The sequence below is a fragment of the Scyliorhinus torazame genome, chromosome 4 (assembly GCF_047496885.1).
Source record: "Scyliorhinus torazame isolate Kashiwa2021f chromosome 4, sScyTor2.1, whole genome shotgun sequence".
NCBI lineage: Eukaryota > Metazoa > Chordata > Chondrichthyes > Carcharhiniformes > Scyliorhinidae > Scyliorhinus > Scyliorhinus torazame.
This window is the reverse complement of record NC_092710.1, coordinates 311,472,435-311,493,987: the sequence shown is the minus strand read 5'-3', so window position 1 is coordinate 311,493,987 and position 21,553 is coordinate 311,472,435. Positions and strand designations below refer to the sequence as shown.

Below are 21,553 nucleotides of genomic sequence, written 5' to 3'. Positions count from 1 at the left end.
TGAATCAGTACTACTGCATGTTGAACACCACTTGGAGGAAGCACTGAGGGTGGCAAGGGTGCAGAATATGCTCTGGCTTGGGACTTCAATGCCCCTCACCATGAGTGGCTCGGTAGTACCACCATAGACCGAGCTGGCTGGATGCTAAGGACATAGCTGCCGGACAGGGACTGCTCAACAAGAGGGAAAAACCTTCTTCACCTTATCTTCACCAATCTGCCCGCTGAAGGTCCATGACGGTATCGGTAGAATTGACTACTGCACAGTCCTTGTGAAGACAAAGTCCCGTTTTCACATTGAGGATGCCCTTCATCGTGTTGTGTGGCACTACCACCTTGCTAAATGGGATAGACTTTGAATAAATCTAGCAACTCCAGACTGGGCATCCATGAGGTGCTATGGGCCATCAGCAGCAGCAGCAGAATTGTATTCAACCACAATCTGCAACCTCATGGCTGACATATCTCCCACTCTACCATTACCAGCAAGCCAGGGGATCGACCCTGCCTTGTTCAATGAAGAGTGCCACACCGCATACCAGGAGCAACATCAGGCATACCGAAAAATGAGGTGTCAACCTGTTGAAGCTACAGGACTACTTATGTGCCAAGCAGCAAATAATAGACAGAGCTAAGCAATTCCACAACAAACTCATCAGATCTAAGCTCTGCAATCCTGCTACATCCAGCTGTGAATGGTGGAGAACTTTTTCATACATTATGTTGACAATCCAACCAGGGAGGGGGCCATACTTGACTTGGTAAAGGGGAATGTGCCAGGCCAGGTGATTGATATTTCAGTGCGGGAGCATTTTGGGCTTAGCGACCATAATTCCGTAAGATTTTGAGTAGTCATGGAGAAGGACAAGAGTAACCCGGGGGTGAGGGTGCTTAATTGGGCAAGGGCCAATTCCATCCAAATTAGACAGGAATGTGGATTGGGAGCAGATATTTGACCCATGTCTGACATGTGACAGGCACGTCCCTGCAAAAATGAAGGATAGAAATGGTAGGATTCGGGAACCATGGATCACGAGGGAAATTGTAAACTTAATCAAAAGGAAAAAGGAAGCATACGATTGGTCTAGGCATCTAAAAACTGACGAACCCTTGAGTACAGTGAAAATAGCAAGGAACTTAAACGTGGAATTAGGAGGGTTAAAAGGGGCCATGAAATGCCTTTAGCAAACATGGTCAAGGAGAATCCCAAGGCTTTTCATGCATACATTAGGCGCAAGAGGGTAGCAAGAGAAAGAGTAGGCCCACTGAAGGACAATGGAGGAAAACTATGCGTAGAACCACAGGAAGTGGGTGAAGTCCTTAATGAGTATTTTGTATTGGTATTCACCAGGGGGAAGAACATGACGGATATTGAGGTCAGGAATAGGTGTGTAAACTCTCTTTTTTTAAATAAATATTTTATTGAACATTTTTGGTCAACCAACACAATACATTGTGCATCCTTTACACAATATTATAACAACACAAATAACAATGACCTATTTTATAAACAAAAAATGAATAAATAATAAATAACAAAAATGAAAACTAACCCTAATTGGCAACTGCCTTATCACAAGTATAACACTCCAAAAATATAATTTAACAGTCCAATATATAATTATCTGTCGCAACGACCTATACATATTATACAGTATATATTAACAACCCTGAGAGTCCTTCTGGTTCCTCCTCCTCTCCCCCCCCCCCCCCCCCCCACCCCTCTTCCCCCCCCCCCCCCCGATCCTGGGCTGCTGCTGCTGCCTTTTTTCCATTCCATCTATCTTTCTGCGAGGTATTCGACGAACGGTTGCCACCGCCTGGTGAACCCTTGAGCCGACCCCCTTAGAACGAACTTAATCCGCTCTAGCTTTATAAACCCTGCCATGTCATTTATCCAGGTCTCCACCCCCGGGACCTTGGCTTCTTTCCACATTAACAATATCCTGCGCCGGGCTACTAGGGACCCAAAGGCCAAAACATCAGCCTCTCTCGCCTCCTGCACTCCCGGCTCTTGTGCAACCCCAAATATAGCCAACCCGCAGCTTGGTTCGACCCGGACCCCCACTACTTTTGAAAGCACCTTTGTCACCCCCATCCAAAACCCCCGTAGTGCCGGGCATGACCAAAACATATGGGTATGATTCGCTGGGCTTCTCGAGCACCTCGCACACCTATCCTCCACCCCAAAAAATTTACTGAGCCGTGCTCCAGTCATATGCGCTGTGTAATACCTTAAACTGAATCAGGCTTAGCCTGGCACACGAGGACGACGAGTTTACCCTGCTTAGGGCATCTGCCCACAGCCCCTCCTCGATCTCCTCCCCCAGCTCTTCTTCCCATTTCCCTTTTAGTTCATCTACCATAGTCTCCCCTTCGTCCCTCATTTCCCTATATATATCTGACACCTTACCATCCCCCACCCATGTCTTTGAGATCACTCTGTCCTGCACCTCTTGTGTCGGGAGCTGCGGGAATTCCCTCACCTGTTGCCTCGCAAAAGTCCTCAGGTGCATATACCTGAATGCATTCCCTTGGGGCAACCCATATTTCTCGGTCAGCGCTCCCAGACTCGCGAACTTCCCATCCACAAACAGATCTTTCAGTTGCGTTATTCCTGCTCTTTGCCACATTCCATATCCCCCATCCATTCCCCCCGGGGCAAACCTATGGTTGGTTCTTATCGGGGACCCCCCCAAGGCTCCAGTCTTTCCCCTATGCCGTCTCCACTGGCCCCAAATCTTCAGTGTAGCCACCACCACCGGGCTTGTGGTGTAGTTCCTCGGCGAGAACGGCAATGGGGCTGTCACCATAGCCTGTAGGCTAGTCCCCCTACAGGACGCCCTCTCTAATCTCTTCCACGCCGCTCCCTCCTCCTCTCCCATCCACTTACTCACCATTGAAATATTAGCGGCCCAATAATACCCACTTAGGCTCGGTAGTGCCAGCCCCCCCTATCCCTGCTACGCTGTAAGAATCCCTTCCTCACTCTCGGGGTCTTCCCGGCCCACACAAAACCCATGATGCTCTTTTCAATCCTTTTTAAAAAAGCCTTCGTGATCACCACCGGGAGGCACTGAAACACAAAGAGGAATCTCGGGAGGACCACCATCTTAACCGCCTGCACCCTCCCTGCCAGTGACAGGGATACCATATCCCATCTCTTGAAATCCTCCTCCATTTGTTCCACCAACCGCGTTAAATTTAACCTATGCAATGTGCCCCAATTTTTGGCTATCTGGATCCCCAGGTAACGAAAGTCCCTTGTTACCTTTCTCAACGGTAGGTCCTCTATTTCTCTACTCTGCTCCCCTGGATGCACCACAAACAACTCACTTTTCCCCATGTTCAATTTATACCCTGAAAAATCCCCAAACTCCCCAAGTATCCGCATTATTTCTGGCATCCCCTCCGCCGGGTCTGCCACGTAGAGTAGCAAATCGTCCGCATACAAAGATACCCGGTGTTCTTCTCCTCCTCTAAGTACTCCCCTCCGCTTCTTGGAACCCCTCAAAGCTATCGCCAGGGGCTCAATCGCCAGTGCAAACAATAATGGGGACAGAGGGCATCCCTGCCTTGTCCCTCTATGGAGCCGAAAATATGCAGATCCCCGTCCATTCGTGACCACGCTCGCCATCGGGGCCCTATACAACAGCTGCACCCATCTAACATACCCCTCTCCAAAACCAAATCTCCTCAACACCTCCCACAAATAATCCCACTCCACTCTATCAAATGCTTTCTCGGCATCCATCGCCACTACTATCTCCGTTTCCCCCTTTGGTGGGGCCATCATCATTACCCCTAACAGCCTCCGTATATTCGTGTTCAGCTGTCTCCCCTTCACAAACCCAGTTTGGTCCTCGTGGACCACCCCCGGGACACATTCCTCTATTCTCATTGCCATTACCTTGGTCAGGATCTTGGCATCTACATTTAGGAGAGAAATAGGTCTATAGGACCCGCATTGTAGCGGGTCCTTTTCCTTCTTTAAGAGAAGCAATATCGTTGCTTCAGACATAGTCGGGGGCAGTTGTCCCCTGTCCTTTGCCTCATTAAAGGTCCTCGTCAATACCGGGGCGAGCAAGTCCACATATTTTCTATAGAATTCGACTGGGAATCCATCCGGTCCCGGGGCCTTTCCCGCCTGCATGCTCCTAATTCCTTTCACCACTTCTTCTACCTCGATCTGTGCTCCCAGTCCCACCCTTTCCTGCTCTTCCACCTTGGGAAATTCCAGCCGATCCAAGAAGCCCATCATTCTCTCCCTCCCATCCGGGGGTTGAGCTTCATATAATTTTTTATAAAATGTCTTGAACACTCCATTCACTCTCTCTGCTCCCCGCTCCATCTCTCCTTCCTCATCCCTCACTCCCCCTATTTCCCTCGCTGCTCCCCTTTTCCTCAATTGGTGTGCCAGCAACCTGCTCGCCTTCTCCCCATATTCGTACTGTACACCCTGTGCCTTCCTCCATTGTGCCTCTGCAGTGCCCGTAGTCAGCAAGTCAAATTCTACATGTAGCCTTTGCCTTTCCCTGTACAGTCCCTCCTCCGGTGCTTCTGCATATTGTCTGTCCACCCTCAAAAGTTCTTGCAGCAACCGCTCCCGTTCCTTACTCTCCTGCTTCCCTTTATGTGCCCTTATTGATATCAGCTCCCCTCTAACCACCGCCTTCAGCGCCTCCCAGACCACTCCCACCTGGACCTCCCCATTATCATTGAGTTCCAAGTACTTTTCAATGCACCCCCTCACCCTTAGACACACCCCCTGATCTGCCATTAGTCCCATGTCCATTCTCCAGGGTGGGCGCCCTCCTGTTTCCTCCCCTATCTCCAAGTCCACCCAGTGTGGAGCGTGATCCGAAATGGCTATAGCCGTATACTCCGTTCCCCTCACCTTCGGGATCAACGCCCTTCCCAGCACAAAAAAGTCTATTCGCGAGTAGACTTTATGGACATAGGAGAAAAACGAGAACTCCTTACTCCTAGGTCTGCTAAATCTCCACGGGTCTACACCTCCCATCTGCTCCATAAAATCTTTAAGTACCTTGGCTGCTGCCGGCCTCCTTCCAGTCCTGGACTTCGACCTATCCAGCCCTGGTTCCAACACCGTATTAAAATCTCCCCCCATTATCAGCTTTCCCATCTCTAGGTCCGGAATGCGTCCTAGCATCCGCCTCATAAAATTGGCATCATCCCAGTTCGGGGCATATACGTTTACCAAAACCACCGTCTCCCCCTGTAGTTTGCCACTCACCATCACGTATCTGCCCCCGTTATCCGCCACTATAGTCTTTGCCTCGAACATTACCCGCTTCCCCACTAATATAGCCACCCCCCTGTTTTTCGCATCTAGCCCTGAATGGAACACCTGCCCCACCCATCCTTTGCGTAGCCTAACCTGGTCTATCAGTTTCAGGTGCGTTTCCTGTAACATAACCACATCTGCCTTAAGTTTCTTAAGGTGTGCGAGTACCCGTGCCCTCTTTATCGGCCCGTTCAGCCCTCTCATGTTCCACGTGATCAGCCGGGTTGGGGGGCTTCCTACCCCCCCCTTGTCGATTAGCCATCCCCTTTTTCCAGCTCCTCACCCGGTTCCCACGCAGCTGTATCTCCCCCAGGCGGTGCCCCCCCCCGCCCATCCCCTCCCATACCAGCTCCCCCCTCTCCCCAGCAGCAGCAACCCAGTAATTCCCCCCTCCCACCCCCCCGCTAGATCCCCCGCTAGCGTAATTACTCCCCCCATGTTGCTCCCAGAAGTCAGCAAACTCTGGCCGACCTCGGCTTCCCCCCGTGACCTTGGCTTGCACCGTGCGACGCCCCCTCCTTCCTGCTTCTCTATTCCCGCCATGATATTCATAGCGCGGGAACCAAGCCCGCGCTTCTCCCTTGGCCCCGCCCCCAATGGCCAACGCCCCATCTCCTCCACCTCCCCTCCTCCCCCCATCACCACCTGTGGAAGAGAGAAAAGTTACCACATCGCAGGATTAGTACATAAAACTCCTCTTTCCCCCCTTTTTAACCCCCCTCTTCGCCCCCCACATTCGCCCCACCACTTTGTTCAAACGTTCTTTTTAATAACCCGCTCATTCCAGTTTTTCTTCCACAATAAAAGCCCACGCTTCATCCGCCGTCTCAAAGTAGTGGTGCCTCCCTCGATATGTGACCCACAGTCTTGCCGGTTGCAGCATTCCAAATTTTATCTTCTTTTTATGAAGCACCGCCTTGGCCCGATTAAAGCTCGCCCTCCTTCTCGCCACCTCCGCACTTCAGTCTTGATAAACGCGGATCACCGCGTTCTCCCATTTACTGCTCAAAGAGTTGGGCAAAGAGTTTTCTTTGCCCATCTAAGGACCATTTCTCTATCCTTAAAACGGAGGAATCTCACCACTATGGCTCTGGGAATTTCTCCTGCTCTCGGTCCTCGCGCCATCACTCGGTATGCTCCCTCCACCTCCAACGGACCCGCCGGGGCCTCCGCTCCCATTAACGAGTGCAGCATCGTGCTCACATATGCCCCGACGTCCGCTCCCTCCGCACCTTCAGGAAGACCAAGAATCCTCAGGTTGTTCCTCCTTGCGTTGTTCTCCAGTGCCTCCAACCTTTCCACACATCGTTTCTGATGTGCCTCATGCGTCTCCGTCTTCACCACCAGGCCCTGTATGTCGTCCTCATTCTCGGCTGCCTTTGCCTTCACGACCCGAAGCTCCCGCTCCTGGGTCTTTTGTTCCTCCTTTAGCCCTTCGATCGCCTGTAGTATCGGGGCCAACAGCTCTTTCTTCATTTCCTTTTTGAGCTCTTCCACACAGCATTTCAAGAACTCTTGTTGTTCAGGGCCCCATGTTAAACTGCCACCTTCCGACGCCATCTTGGTTTTTGCTTGTCTTCCTTGCCGCTGTTCTAAAGGATCCACTGCAATCCGGCCACTTTCTCCTCCTTTTTTCATCTGTATCCAGGGGGGATTCCCTTCTGGTTTACCGCACAGTGTTTTTAGCCGTCAAAATTGCCGTTGGGGCTCCTATCAAGAGCCCAAAAGTCCGTTTCACCGGGAGCTGCCGAAACGTGCGACTCAGCTGGTCATCGCCGCACCCGGAAGTCCTCTGTAAACTCGCTTTCAACGTCAGTATATCAAAGGAGGAAGTGTTAAGTATCCTAAATTGCATTAAGGTAGTCAAGTCCCCGGGGCCGGATGGGATCTATCCCAGGTTACTGCGGGAGACAAAGGAAGAAATAGCTGCGGCCTTAACTGATAGCTTCACATCCTCTTTGACCACAAACAACGTTCCAGAGGACTAGAGAATAGTCAAGGCTATTCCCTTGTTTAAGAAAGGAAGCAGGGACAATCCAGCAAATTATAGGCCGGTGAACCTGACATCAGTGGTGAGAACCTTTTGGAAAAGATATTAAGGGAAAGAATATATGCACATTTGGGGGAAAATGGACTAGTTAGTGACAGGCAGCATGGTTTTATACAGGGAAGGTCGTGTCTCACCAACTTGATTAAGTTTTTTGAAGAGGCGACAAAGAAAATTGATGAGGGAAGAGCTGTGGATGTAGCTTATATGGACTTTAATAAGGCTCCCATATGGCAGACTGGTACAAAAACTAAAATCACATCGGATTTGAGGTGGGTTAGCTCGAAGGATACAGAACTGGCTTCGTTATAGAAGACAGAGTAGTGGTGCAAGGGTGTTTTTCTGAAAGATGGAGATCTGTAGCTAGTGGTAATAATCAATAATCTTTATTAGTGTCACAATTAGGCTTATGAAGTTACTGTGAAAATCCCTTAGTCACCACACTACACCACCTGTTCGAGTACACCGAGGGAGAATTCAGAATGTCCAAATCACCTAACAGCACATCTTTTGGTACTCGTTGGAGAAAACCGGAGCACCTGGAGGAAACCCACGTAGACACAGGGAGAACTTGCAGACCCGCACAGACAGTGACCCAAGCCTTCAAATGAACCCAGGTCCCTGGCGCTGTGAAGCACCAGTGCTAACCACTTTGCTACCGTAACACCCTGATGTTCTGCAGAGATCAGTGCTGCGACCTCTGTAGTACATATAAATGATCCGGAGGAAAATGTGGGTGTCTGATTAGTAATGTGGATGACACCAAGATTGTCGGAGTTGCTGATAGTGCCGAGGATTGTCAGAAGATACAACAGGATATAGATAGATTGGAGACTTGGCACAGAAATTGCAGATGGAGTTTAATCCTGACAAATAGCAAAGTGATGCATTTTGGAAGATCAAACCTAGGTATGAATTATACTGTAAATGACAGAACCCTTAGGAACATTAACATTCAGAGGGATCTGGGAGCGCAGGTTCATAGTTTCCTAAAAGGAGCAACACAGGTGGCCAAGGTGATCAAGAAGCCACATGACATGCTTGCCTTCATCAGTCGGGACATTGAGTACAGGAGTTGGGAAATCATTGTTGCAGCTGTATAAAACCTTGGTTAGACCGCTTTTGGCGCATTGCGTGCAGTTCTGGTCACCACATTATCAGAAGGACGGGAAGCTTTGGAGAGAGTGCAAAGTATGTTCACCAGAATGTTGCCTGATGGTGACGTGTTGACTATGAGGAGAGGTTGAATAAACTAGGATTATTTTCACTGGAAAGACGGAGGCTGAGTGGAACCTGATAGAGGTCTACAAAATTATGAGAGGATGTGTCAATTACAAGGGGGCACAGGTTTAAGGTGTGAGGGGGAAAGTTTAAGGGAGATGTGCGGGGTATTGTGCATCTTTGCAGAGAGTGGTGGGAGCCTGAAACCCGCTGCCAGAGGATGTGGTGGAAGCACTCACATTAGCAACATTTAAGAGGCATCTGGATGGATACACGAATAGGGAGGAAATAGAGGGATAGTGACCGAGTAAGGGCAGAAGGTTTTTGTTTTTAGTTCGAGCATCATGATCAACACAGGCTTAGCGGGCCGAAGGGCCTGTTCCTGTCCTGCACTTTTCTTTGTTTTATGACCGAATGGCGGAGCAGACTCGATAGCCAAATGGCCTAATTCTACTCCCATATCTTATGGTCTTATATACATAGCGCATTGGACATAATAAAACACCCAAAGGCACAGGAATGTTCTAAAGCAAAACCAAACATTAAATCAAATGAGGCGATGTTGGAACAGATGACCAAAAGCTTGGTCACAGAGGTAGGTTTTTAAGGAGCATCTTGAGGAAAAGGAAAGATGCAGAAAGACAGAGAGAGCTTTAGGGCAGGATCTCCAGAGAGTAGGGCTGAGGCAATTGAGGGACAGTCACCAACTGTAGAGTGATTAAAATCAGGGACGCACAGCTTTTGAAGTGTGCTCTCGACTTCGCTTTTTCTCACTAAATAATGCAACAGTATAAACTCCTCCATCGAACATTCAAATTATTTCCTTCTATCTGCAATCTGATACCAACTTTTCCTCTGGTAGCTGGGAGCTTGATTGTGTTAACAATAAAAAATAGTTGTGCCGAGCTCATAAATTAAGGGTACTATCAATAGAATAAAGTCATTTAGTCATAAAGAATTTTAGAACAGGAAAAGGTTTATTGCGAATGGCTATTTAAATGGACATATCACAGGAGGCACGGTGGTGCAGTGGTTAGCACTGCTGCCTCACAATGGCGAGGACGCGGGTTCGATCCCAGCCCCGGGTCACTGTCCGTATGGGGTTTGCACATTCTCCCGTATCTGCGTGGGTCTCACCCTCAACTGAAAAACGGGCAGCGTAGGTGGATTGGCCACACTAAATTGCCCCTTAATTTGGAAAAGAAAGAATTGGGTACTCTAAATTTTTTTTTTAATGGCCATGTCACTTAAAAGAGATTTAGACATTTGAAAAGGAAAAGAGCAGGGAATGGGATTAGGAATCGTGGTGTCCTTTCCTAAAGGACATTAATGAACCAGATGGTTTTTTTTTTCGACAATTGAAAGTGGTCTCATAGGCATCTTTTTTCCAGATTTTTATTGATTTCCAATTTCACCATCTGCCATGGTGGGATTTGAGCCCAATCCCCAGAGCACTATCCTGGGATTACTCGTCCAACGACAATACCACTACGCCACTGCCTCCCCGATTGAAATTTCATTCACTTTCCCCCCCCCCCCCTTCTTTGCTTCTTTTGTTCCTAGAATGTGATCAAATTTCTTTTTGGTACCTTGTTCAAGTAGCCATGCTCAATAGGCAGTGGATTTCAAGAACCATTCTTTGCTTTTTCATTTCATTGTTGATGTGGCAACTGTATGCAGCAGAGGGAGCTAAAGGAACACGGAAACTAGATATACAGTTTAAATACTGCAATCAACAAAATGAACCCCTAAACTAAAGAGCTGTAAGAGGAGGGACTAATAAAATATGAAAGAAAACAAGCTAGTTCATTGTAGTTTATTTGAGGTACTTTTTGTTTTGAAATATCTGATTTCTAAGGGCTCATTTTGTGAGATTTGATCTTGGCTTGCAGCATTGCTAAACTGGAGCACAAAGTTGGACATGCAGCTGCAGAACTCTAGGCCGATTCTGTGATCCATTCTTGCCAATAAAGACTTTTGCAGGGAGGGATTACCCTTATTACCTTTGCTCCAATATGGGTTGCATTTTCATGGATTCATGAGGATTTCAGAGTCCTTTAAAAATGGCAGGTGAAACCCAATTCTGGGATCCCTGTCCCCTCCAATTTTGTCAAAGACTCTCTGATCTGGTGTCATGGGATAGCAGAAGGGAGCCATGAGCCATGCGTGGAGGGGTATTTCTTGACCCTGAGCAGCCATCCTGTTGTCTGTCTTGGGGGTCCGAAGGATTTCTGACTGCTGCAGGGTGAAAGCATCACGGGTGCTATCAGAGTGATGGAAATTGAATGAGATAAATGTCTTAGTGTTTGTTCACATACCAACTGTTCACATATCAACTACATGCTGACAAAGCAGAAACCCTTCAAACTCTTCAAGAAAGCCCACCAACGACTCTACTTTCTCAGAAGACTAAGGAAATTTGGCATGTCAGCTATGACCCTCACCAACTTCTACAGATGCACCATAGAAAGCATTCTTTCTGGTTGTATCACAGCTTGGCATGGAGCCTGCTCTGCCCAAGACCACAGGAAACTACAAAAGGTTGTGAATGTAGCCCAGTCCATCACGCAAACCAGCCTCCTATCCATTGACTCTATAATTCCCGCTGCCTCAACGGCAGCCAGCATAATTAAGGACCCCATGCATCCCGGACATACTCTCTTCCACCTCCTTCCGTCAGGAAAAAGACACCAAAGTTTGAGGTCACATACCAACCGACTCAAGAACAGCTTCTTCCCTACTGCCATCAGTCTCTTGAATGGACCTACCTTGTATTAAGTTGATCTTTTCTCTGCACCTTGCTATAACTGTAACATTATATTCTGCAGTCTCTCCTTCCCTATGTACCATATGCATTGTTTGTACAGCATGCAAAAAACAGTACTTTTCACTGTATACTAATACATGTGACAATAAATCAAATCAAAAGCAACTCCCCACAGTGCTTCCACCAACTTTACCTGACCACAAGTAGATCAAAAGCATCTCAGCTGCAATTGGTGAGTGGCCCTTGAAATGGTGCCAGTCCCCTTGTCAGGTGTGAATAAGGAAAGTGTTCTCTGCATATTCATTGGCCAATTTTAGCATCCATTGGTCCATTCTCACTCCTTCAACCTCTTCAGGTGCAGGCAAAGGATGCCATTCCAGTCACCTCACGCCACAAAAGAAACAGCCAGTATACTTCCCGTACTTCAACTCAGTGTGTACATCTGCTTAACACCGCTCTGTGCAATGCAAACAGATTTAATGACCTTGTTGCTTATAATTGAATTATTAAATAATTTTAAGACCTTAGTTGACTAGAGTATATACACTTGAACCCATGATTTAGGTTAGTGTTTGAGAGTGCTTCTGAGAAATACCTTGGGACATTTTAGTTATATTAGCAATGCAATATAGACACTAGTTGTTGTTGTAATATTCAGGAAGTATTGTAATGTTGGAACTTGTGTCTTTCAGATGAGATGTTAGCACATCCTATATTCATATTCACTTAATTCTGATGACCCATTTAACTAATATCTGCTTCAGTTTGCATCAAACGTCTTTAATCAAACATTCTCAATTTCCTTGAATCTTCAGATTGGTGCCACAGAAGTGCTAAAGACAACAGGAAGTATTCCAGAAGGATTCAGAGCGTCAACACTTGCACAGCTGTTAGAAGACGGTATGAAAAGTTAACTTGAAATCATGGGTGGTATTAAACATCCATATCTCTCTCTCTCTCCCTCCCTCTCTCTCTCTCTCAATATATTGATATAATAGAGAGATTGATTATGCTGAGGAGATGGTGGCGTGGTGACATGTTCTGAGGATGTGGGTTCTAATCCCACCATGGCAGCTGGTGGAATTAGAATTTAGTTAATAAAACCTGGAATTGAAAGTTTGCCTCCATCTAGAATTGAAATCTAGCCTTAGTGACCTTTAAACTATCATTAATTGTTGTAAAAAATCTATCTGTTCACTAATGTCCTTGCGACTGAAGTCAGGGCCCCCGGACGGTAGTCATTGAGGCACGTTGCCTGGTTCTTCTTTGGCACCGGTATGATGGTGATCTTCTTGAAGCAGGTGGGAACCTCGGAGCGGAGTAGGGACAGGTTAAAGATGTCCGCGAACTTCACTGCCAGCTGGTCCGCGCAGGCTCTGAGTGCACGACCAAGGATTCCGTCCAGACCCGTCGCCTTCCGAGGGTTCACTTTCAGGAAGGCCAATCTGACTTTGGATGCTGTGATGGTGGGTATGGGTGTGTTGTGGGCTGCTGGGGCATTCAACAGTGGATTGTTGGTTTCCTGCTCACACCGAGCATAGAATGCATTGAGTTTATTGGGGAGGGGTGCGCTGCTGCCGATATAGCTCGGATTCCCTTTGTAGCCCGTTATGTTGTTTAGGCCTTACCACAACCACTGAGAGTCTGTAATGCTGGTCTGTGACTCCAGCTTGGTCTGATATTCTCTATTGGCATCTTGGATGGCTTTGCGGAGGTTGTACCTGGATTTCTTGTATAGATCAGGGTCGCCTGACTTGAACATCTTGGACCTGTCCTTCAGTAGGGAGCCAATCTCGCGATTGAGCCATGGTTTCCGGTTGGGGAACGTACATACTGATTTCTTTGGCATGCAGTCGTCCACACATTTGCTGATGAAGTCCACGGTGATGGCATACTAATTTAAGTTGGTCGCTGAGTTCTTAAATATGGACCAGTCCACTGGCTCCAAGCAGTCACGTAGGAGCTCTTCTGTTTCCACGGACCAGCACTGTACGACCTTCTTAGCTGGATTCCCCCACTTGAGTTTCTGCTTGTATGCCGGGAGAAGAAGCACCGTCTTATGGTCTGATTTTCCAAAGTGCGGTTGGGGTATGGAACGGTAGGCGCCCTTTATTTTTGAGTAGCAGTGGTCAAGAGTGTTGTCGCCCCTGGTGGGACAGGAGATGTGCTGGTGGAATTTTGGCAGTACACTCTTGAGGTTGGCCTTATTGAAGTCCCCGGCCACGATGAACAAGGCCTCCCGGTGTTCTGTTTCGTAGTTGTTTATAACTATGTATAGTTCGTCCAGCGCCGCCTTCATTTCTGCCTGTGGTGGATGTAGACTGTTGTGATAATGGCTGAAGTGAACTTACGTGGAAGATTTCTTTATTTCCTTTTTGATTTTGTCCCTGCACTTCCTATTCTCGCCGAGGCTATCTGCAATGTTTAGTTCTTTGTGCCTACTGTATACTTTTTTTGTCTGATCTCCCCCTGTATCTGGGTCTAGATTTGACACTACCACTCTTATTTTTTGGAGGGGACATGTCGACTTTGTACATTTAGGATCTTGCTCCCCCCCGCCCCAATTCAAAATGTTTTCTCCTGCTTTATCACTGCCCTTTTCCTTTTTCATGGTAATACTAAATGTAACTGAATTGTGAACACTATTACCGATATCGCCAACCGTCACTTCACCCACGTGCCCTTCTTCATTCCCCAGGATTCGGTCTAGAATTGCATCTCCTCTTGCTGGATTTGTGACTAACTCATTGAAAAAGAAATTCCTGGACACACTGCATCAATTTTACTCCCTCAGTTCCCCTTATGCCATTTGAATCTCAGTTGATATTGGGATATTGCCCTCTTCTTCTTACAGGCAGAAATTTGGCTACACATTTGATCATCTATCTCCCTTTCACTATTTGGGGGTCTGTAGTATACTGCCAGTAGTGTGACTGCCCCTTTTTTATTTCTAAGTTCAAACCATAAAGCCTGGTTTGTTGACCTGTTTAGTATATCATCCCTTCTCACCACTGTAATTGATTCTTTAACCATTAGTGCTACGCTCCTTTTTTTATCTCCTACTCTGTGTCTGAAGACTCTATAACCAGGGATAATGAGCTGCCAATTTTGCCCCTCATTTAGCCAGGTTCCATTAAAGCGATGACATGCTGCTGCCACGTGTCTACCTGTGCCCTTAACTCGTATTACAACCTTGTTTGTAATACTCCTTGCTTTGAAATATTAAAAGTTTAACCCCATCATTGCTTCTTCTGTAATTCGAAATCTAACACTACATTTTTTATATCATTACTTCCATTTTCCTGATCTGAATTTGACACATCTGGTCCTACTGCTGGGATCCCATCCCCCCTGCCACACCAGTTTAGGTACTCTCAACAGAACTATCAGTATCCCGTGCAAGGACCTTGGTCCCAACTCTCACTCGGTGCAAGAGTGAGAGCCTGACATCAGTGGTGGGGAAGCTTTTGGAAAAGATACTGAGGGACAGGCTATATGCACATCTGGAGAAAAATGGACTAGTTAGTGACGGGCAGCATGGTTTTGAATGGGGATGGTCATTTCTCACCAACTTAATTGAGTTTTTTGAAGAGGTGACAAAGAAAATTGATGAGGGAAGGGCTGTGGATGTAGTTTATATGGGGCGGGATTCTCCATTGGCCAATGTCAAAATCAGGAATGGTGATCAGGCGGGGAATAGCTCCCGATGCCGAAATCGCAGCAGGTGCCGGATTGACTCCGAATCACGATGCTCCACTCCCTCCAAAACTCCGGGCATCTCTTGCGTTATTTCAAACTCCCGGCTCCTCTCGTGTTTTTTCAAACACCCGGCTCCTCTCTCGTTCTTTCAAACTCCCGGCTCCTCTCGCGTTCTTTCAAACACCCGGCTCCTTTCTCATTCTTTCAAACTCCCGGCTCCTCTCGTGTTCTTTCAAACACCCGGCTCCTCTCTCATTCTTTCAAACTCCCGGCTCCTCTCGCGTTCTTTCAAACACCCGGCACCTCCCGCGTTCTTTCAAACACCCGACTCCTCTCTCGTTCTTTCAAACTCCCGGCTTCCCTCGCGTTCTTTCAAACCCCCGCCTCCTCTTGCGTTTTTTCAAACTCCCGGCTCCTCTCTCGTTCTTTCAAACTCCAGGCATCTCTTGCGTTCTTTCAAACTCCAGGCACCATTCGTGTTCTTTCAAATTCCAGGCACCTCTCGCGTTCTTTCAAACTCCCGGCTCCTCTCGCGTTCTTTCGAACTCCCGTCTCCTCTCTCTTTCTTTCAAACCCCCGGCTCCTCTCGCATTCTTTCAAACTCCCAGCACCTCTCGCGTTCTTTTGACCTCCCGGCTCCTCTTGAACATAAGAACATAAGAACTAGGAGCAGGAGTAGGCCATCTGGCCCCTCGAGCCTGCTCCACCATTCAATGAGATCCTGGCTGATCTTTTGTGGACTCAGCTCCACTTTCCGGCCCGAACACCATAACCCTTAATCCCTTTATTCTTCAAAAAACTATCTATCTTTATCTTAAAAACATTTAATGAAGGAGCCTCTACTGCTTCACTGGGCAAGGAATTTCATAGATTCACAACCCTTTGGGTGAAGACGTTCCTCCTAAACTCGTCCTAAATCTACTTCCCCTTATTTTGAGGCTCTGCCCCCTAGTTCTGCTTTCACCCGCCAGTATAAACAACCTGCCCGCATCTATCCTATCTATTCCCTTCATAATCTTATATGTTTCTACAAGACCCCCCCCCCTCATCCTTCTAAATTCCAACGAGTACACTCCCAGTCTACTCAACCTCTGCTCGTAATCCAACCCCTTCAGCTCTGGGATTAACCTAGTGAATCTCCTCTGCACACCCTCCAGGGCCAGTACGTCCTTTCTGAAGTAAGGAGACCAAAACTGTACACAATACTCCAGGTGTGGCCTCACTAACACCTTATACAATTGCAGCATAACCTCCCTAGTCTTAAACTCCATCCCTCTAGCAATGAAGGACAAAATTCCATTTGCCTTCTTAATCACCTGTTGCACCTGTAAACCAACTTTTTGCGACTCATGCACTAGCACACCCAGGTCTCTCTGCACAGCAGCATGTTTTAATATTTTATCATTTAAATAATAATCCCTTTTGCTGTTATTCCGACCAAAATGGATGACCTCACATTTGTCAACATTGTATTCCATCTGCCAGACCTTAGCCCATTTACCTATCCAAATCTCTCTGCAGACTTCCGGTATCCTCTGCACTTTTTGCTTTACCACTCATCTTAGTGTCGTCTGCAAATTTGGACACATTGCACTTGGTCCCCAACTCCAAATCATCTATGTAAATTGTGAACAAATGTGGACCCAACACTGATCCCTGAGCGACACCACTAGCTACTGATTGCCAACCAGAGAAACACCCATTAATCCCTACTCTTTGCTTTCTATTAATTAACCAATCCTCTATCCATGCTACTACTTTCCCCTTAATGCCATGCATCTTTATCTTATGCAGCAACCTTTTGTGTGGCACCTTGTCAAAGGCTTTCTGCAAATCCAGATATACCACATCCATTGGTTCCCCGTTATCTACCGCACTGTTAATGTCCTCAAAATATTCCACTAAATTAGTTAGGCACGACCTGCCCTTTATGAACCCATGCTGCGTCTGCCCAATGGGACAATTTCCATCCAGATGCCTCGCTATTTCTTCCTTGATTCCAGCATCTTCCCCACTACCGAAGTTAAGCTCACTGGCCTATAATTACCCGCTTTCTGCCTAGCTCCTTTTTTAAACAGTGGTGTCACGTTTGCTAATTTCCAATCCGCCTGGACCACCCCAGAGTCGAGTGAATTTTGGTAAATTATCACTAATGCATTTGCAATTTCCCTAGCCATCTCTTTTAGCACTCTGGGTTGCATTCCATCAGGTCCAGGAGACTTGTCTACCTTTAGCCCCATTAGCTTGCCCATCACTACCTCCTTGGTGATAACAATCCTCTCAAGGTCCTCACCTGTCATAGCCTCATTTCCATCAGTCACTGGCATGTTATTTGTGTCTTCCACTGTGAAGACCGACCCAAAAAACATGTTCAGTTCCTCAGCCATTTCCTCATCTCCCATTATTAAACCTCCCTTCTCATCCTCTAAATGACCAATATTTACCTTAGCCACTCTTTTTTGATTTATATATTTGTAGAAACTTTTACTATCTGTTTTTATATTCTGAGCAAGTTTACTCTCATCTATCTTATACTTCTTTATAGCTTTTTTAGTAGCTTTCTGTTGCCTCCTAAAGGTTTTCCAGTCCTCTATTCTCCCACTGATCTTTGCTACTTTGTATGTTTTTTCCTCAATTTGATACTCTCCCTTATTTCCTTCGATATCCACGGTCGATTTTCCCTCTTTTTACTGTCCTTCCTTTTTTGTTGGTATAAACCTTTGCTGAGCACTGTGAAAAATCGCTTGGAAGATTCTCCACTGTTCCTCAACTGTTTCACCATAAAGCCTTTGCTCCCAGTCTACCTTAGCTAGTTCTTCTCTCATCCCATTGTAATCTCCTTTGTTTAAGCACAAAACACTAGTGCTTGATTTTACCTTCTCACCCTCCATCTGTATTTTAAATTCCACCATATTGTGATCGCTCCTTCCTCCCTTCCTTGCATTCTTTCAAACACCCGGCTCCTCTCTCGTCCTTTCAAACTCCCGGCTTCTCTCGCGTTCTTTCAAACCCCCGCCTCCTCTCTCGTTCTTTCATACTCCAGGCACCTCTCGCGTTCTTTCAAACTCCCGGCTCCTCTCTCGTTCTTTCGAACCCCCGGCTCCTCTCGCATTCTTTCAAACTCCCGGCACCTCTTGCGTTCTTTCAAACTCTCGGCACCTCTTGCGTTCTTTCAAACTCCCGGTTCCTCTCGCGTTCTTTCAAACTCCGGCACCTCTGGTGCGCTTTCAAACTCTCGGCTCCTCTGGCGCGCTTTCAAACTCTTGGCACCTCTCTCGTTCTTTCAAACTCCCGGCTCCTCTCTCTCGTTCTTTCAAACTCCAGGCACCTCTCGCGTTCTTTCAAACTCCCGACTCCTCTCTCGTTCTTTCAAACTCCAGGCACCTCTCGCGTTCTTTCAAACTCCCGACTCCTCTCTCGTTCTTTCAAACTCCCGGCTCCTCTCTCGTTCTTTCAAACTCATGGCTCCTCTCTCGTTCTTTCAAACTCCCGGCTCCTCTCGCATTCTTTCAAACTCCCTGCACCTCTCGCGTTCTTTCAAACTCCAGGCACCTCTCGCGTTCTTTCAAACTCCCGACTCCTCTCTCGTTCTTTCAAACTCCAGGCACCTCTCGCGTTCTTTCAAACTCCCGACTCCTCTCTCGTTCTTTCAAACTCCCGGCTCCTCTCTCGTTCTTTCAAACTCCCGGCTCCTCTCTCTCGTTCTTTCAAACTCCAGGCACCTCTCGCGTTCTTTCAAACTCCCGACTCCTCTCTCGTTCTTTCAAACTCCCGGCTCCTCTCTCGTTCTTTCAAACTCCCGGCTCCTCTCTCTCGTTCTTTCAAACTCCAGGCACCTCTCGCGTTCTTTCAAACTCCCGACTCCTCTCTCGTTCTTTCAAACTCCAGGCACCTCTCGCGTTCTTTCAAACTCCCGACTCCTCTCTCGTTCTTTCAAACTCCAGGCACCTCTCGCGTTCTTTCAAACTCCCGACTCCTCTCTCGTTCTTTCAAACTCCCGGCTCCTCTCTCGTTCTTTCAAACTCCCGGCTCCTCTCTCTCGTTCTTTCAAACTCCAGGCACCTCTCGCGTTCTTTCAAACTCCCGACTCCTCTCTCGTTCTTTCAAACTCCCGGCTCCTCTCTCGTTCTTTCAAACTCCCGGCTCCTCTCTCTCGTTCTTTCAAACTCCAGGCACCTCTCTCGTTCTTTCAAACTCCCGACTCCTCTCTCGTTCTTTCAAACTCCAGGCACCTCTCGCGTTCTTTCAAACTCCCGACTCCTCTCTCGTTCTTTCAAACTCCCGGCTCCTCTCTCGTTCTTTCAAACTCATGGCTCCTCTCTCGTTCTTTCAAACTCCCGGCTCCTCTCGCATTCTTTCAAACTCCCTGCACCTCTCGCGTTCTTTCGACCTCCCGCCTCCTCTTGCGTTCTTTCGAACTCCCGAAACCTCTTGCGTTCTTTCAAACTCCCGGCTCCTCTCGCGTTCTTTCAAACTCCCAGCTCTCTCGCGTTCTTTCAAACTCCCGGTTCCTCTTGTGTTCTTTCAAACCTCGGCTCCTCTGGCGCGCTTACAAACTTCGGCTCCTCTGGTGCGCTTTCAAACCCTCGGCTCCTCTCGTGCTCTTTCAAACCCTGGGGCTGATTTAGCACACTCTGCTAAATCGCTGGCTTTTAAAGCAGACCAAGGCAGGCCAGCATCACGGTTAAATTCCCGTACCAGCCTCCCCGAACAGGCGCCGGAATGTGGCCACTAGGGGCTTTTCACAGTAACTTCATTGAAGCCTACTTGTGACAATAAGCGATTTTCAATTTTTTCAATTTCTCACCCCCCGGCTCCTCTCGTGCTCTTCCAAAACACCGGCTCCTCTTGCGCTCTTTCAAACGCCCGGCTCCTCTGGCGCGCTTTCAAACCTCCGGCTCCTCTGGTGCGCTTTCAAACTCTCAGCTCCTCTCGTGCTCTTTCAAACCCAACTCCTCTCGCGCTCTCTCCTGTTCAGCTGGTAGGACTGTTTGTGCTTGATTCCATTTTTATCTATCTAACCTATCTAATCTCACATGAAATGGCTTATGTCCTATTTCCTGTACCATTACCTCTTGTGTTCCATAATAATCTATCGCCAACCCCTTCTCTTTTTTCATCTGCATGCTGCCCCTCGGCAATATTGTCTGAACGCTCAGCATTAGTTTTTATATATATGATGCCCATAGTCAACTCTACCTCACCACCACCTTCCTCAATTCCTCCACTGTTGCCAAATTGTCAGACAGCTTATCTGACACCCAATACTGGATGAGCAGAAATTTCCTCTAATTTAAATATTGGGAAGATTGAAACCTTTGTTTTCAGACCCTATTACAAAATGCCTTACCCTAACTACCGACTGCCTTCCCTCCCTGGACTCTTTGAATCTAAACCAGAGTGTTTGCAACCTTGGTATCACATTTGAGATGAGATTCTGACCACTTATGTGCCATCACTTGGACTGCCTATTTCCACTTCTGCAACATTGCCTGACTTTGCATCTGCCTTTATCGTCTGCTGATACTCTTATGTCTTTGTTACTCTATACTTTACCATTCCAAAACACACACAACTGGGTGGTCCCTACATTCTACCATCTGTGTTCTTGATGTCAGCCAAAACTCTGGTGCCCGTGTTCCCATTTCAACCAAATCCATCACCCCTGTGCTTAATGACATACAGTGGTCCCAGTTCACACTTGTCTTTCTTTCATTCCTCAATAACCTCCCACACCTACCTTTGTCATCTCCTCCATCCCCACAACCCACTCTGGGCTGTTCATGGGATGTGGGCATCGCCAGCTGGACCAGCATTTATTGCCATCCCTGAGAGTATTTAAGAGTCCACATTGCTGTGGACCTGGAGTCACATGTAGGCCAGCCCAGGTAAGGGCGACAGATATCCTTTCCTAAAGGATATCTGTGAACCAGATGGGTGTTTACGACAATCAACAATGGTTTCATGGTTACCTTTAGACTTCTAATTCCAGATTTTTATTGAATTCCAATTTCACCATCTGCCATGGCAGGATTTGGACCCTGCATGACTCTGGCTGGGTCTCTGGATTATTAGTCCAGCGACAATACCATTACGCCAGTGCATCCTCCTGGCCTCTTGAACTTCTCCAATTTTAATCAGTTCATTATTGATGCTTTAAATTGCCTCATGCTTTGCAATCCTTCTCTACACCTCTCTACTCTTTATATGGCTTTCCTTCCATGACGCTCCTTAAAATCTTAGTTAGCTGAGCTAATATGTGGGTCAATGCCATTTTTTTTTGTAATACTCCTTTGAAGTGCCTTGGCAAGTTTCATTCTGTTGAAAAATATAAATAGCTATTTGGTAGTGTAGAACCTGATGAGTGCAAGATGAAAAGCTGCAACAAAAAAAAAGTAGCTTTTTTCAGAAGAAATATAAGGGGCGAAATTCTCCGTTATTGGCGCAAAGTCCGCCGACTGGCGGCAAAAACGGCGCAAATCCCACCTGCATCACGCCGCCACAAACATCGC

The 21,553-nt window shown here is 47.2% G+C and overlaps 1 protein-coding gene across 3 annotated transcripts in view; it reads left to right on the top strand.

Moving 5' to 3' along the window:
* The window catches only part of nphp1 (nephronophthisis 1), a 174,563-nt gene that overhangs the window by 66,987 nt on the left and 86,023 nt on the right, over positions 1-21,553 (top strand). For all 3 annotated transcript variants that reach the window (XR_011940796.1, XM_072500064.1, XM_072500063.1), the window contains exon 9: positions 12,158-12,242. Coding sequence is in view for 2 of the 3 variants with exons in the window: in XM_072500064.1 (XP_072356165.1) it covers positions 12,158-12,242 (85 nt within the window). In the remaining variant the exon portion in view is untranslated. The remainder of the gene's footprint in view (positions 1-12,157; positions 12,243-21,553) is intronic.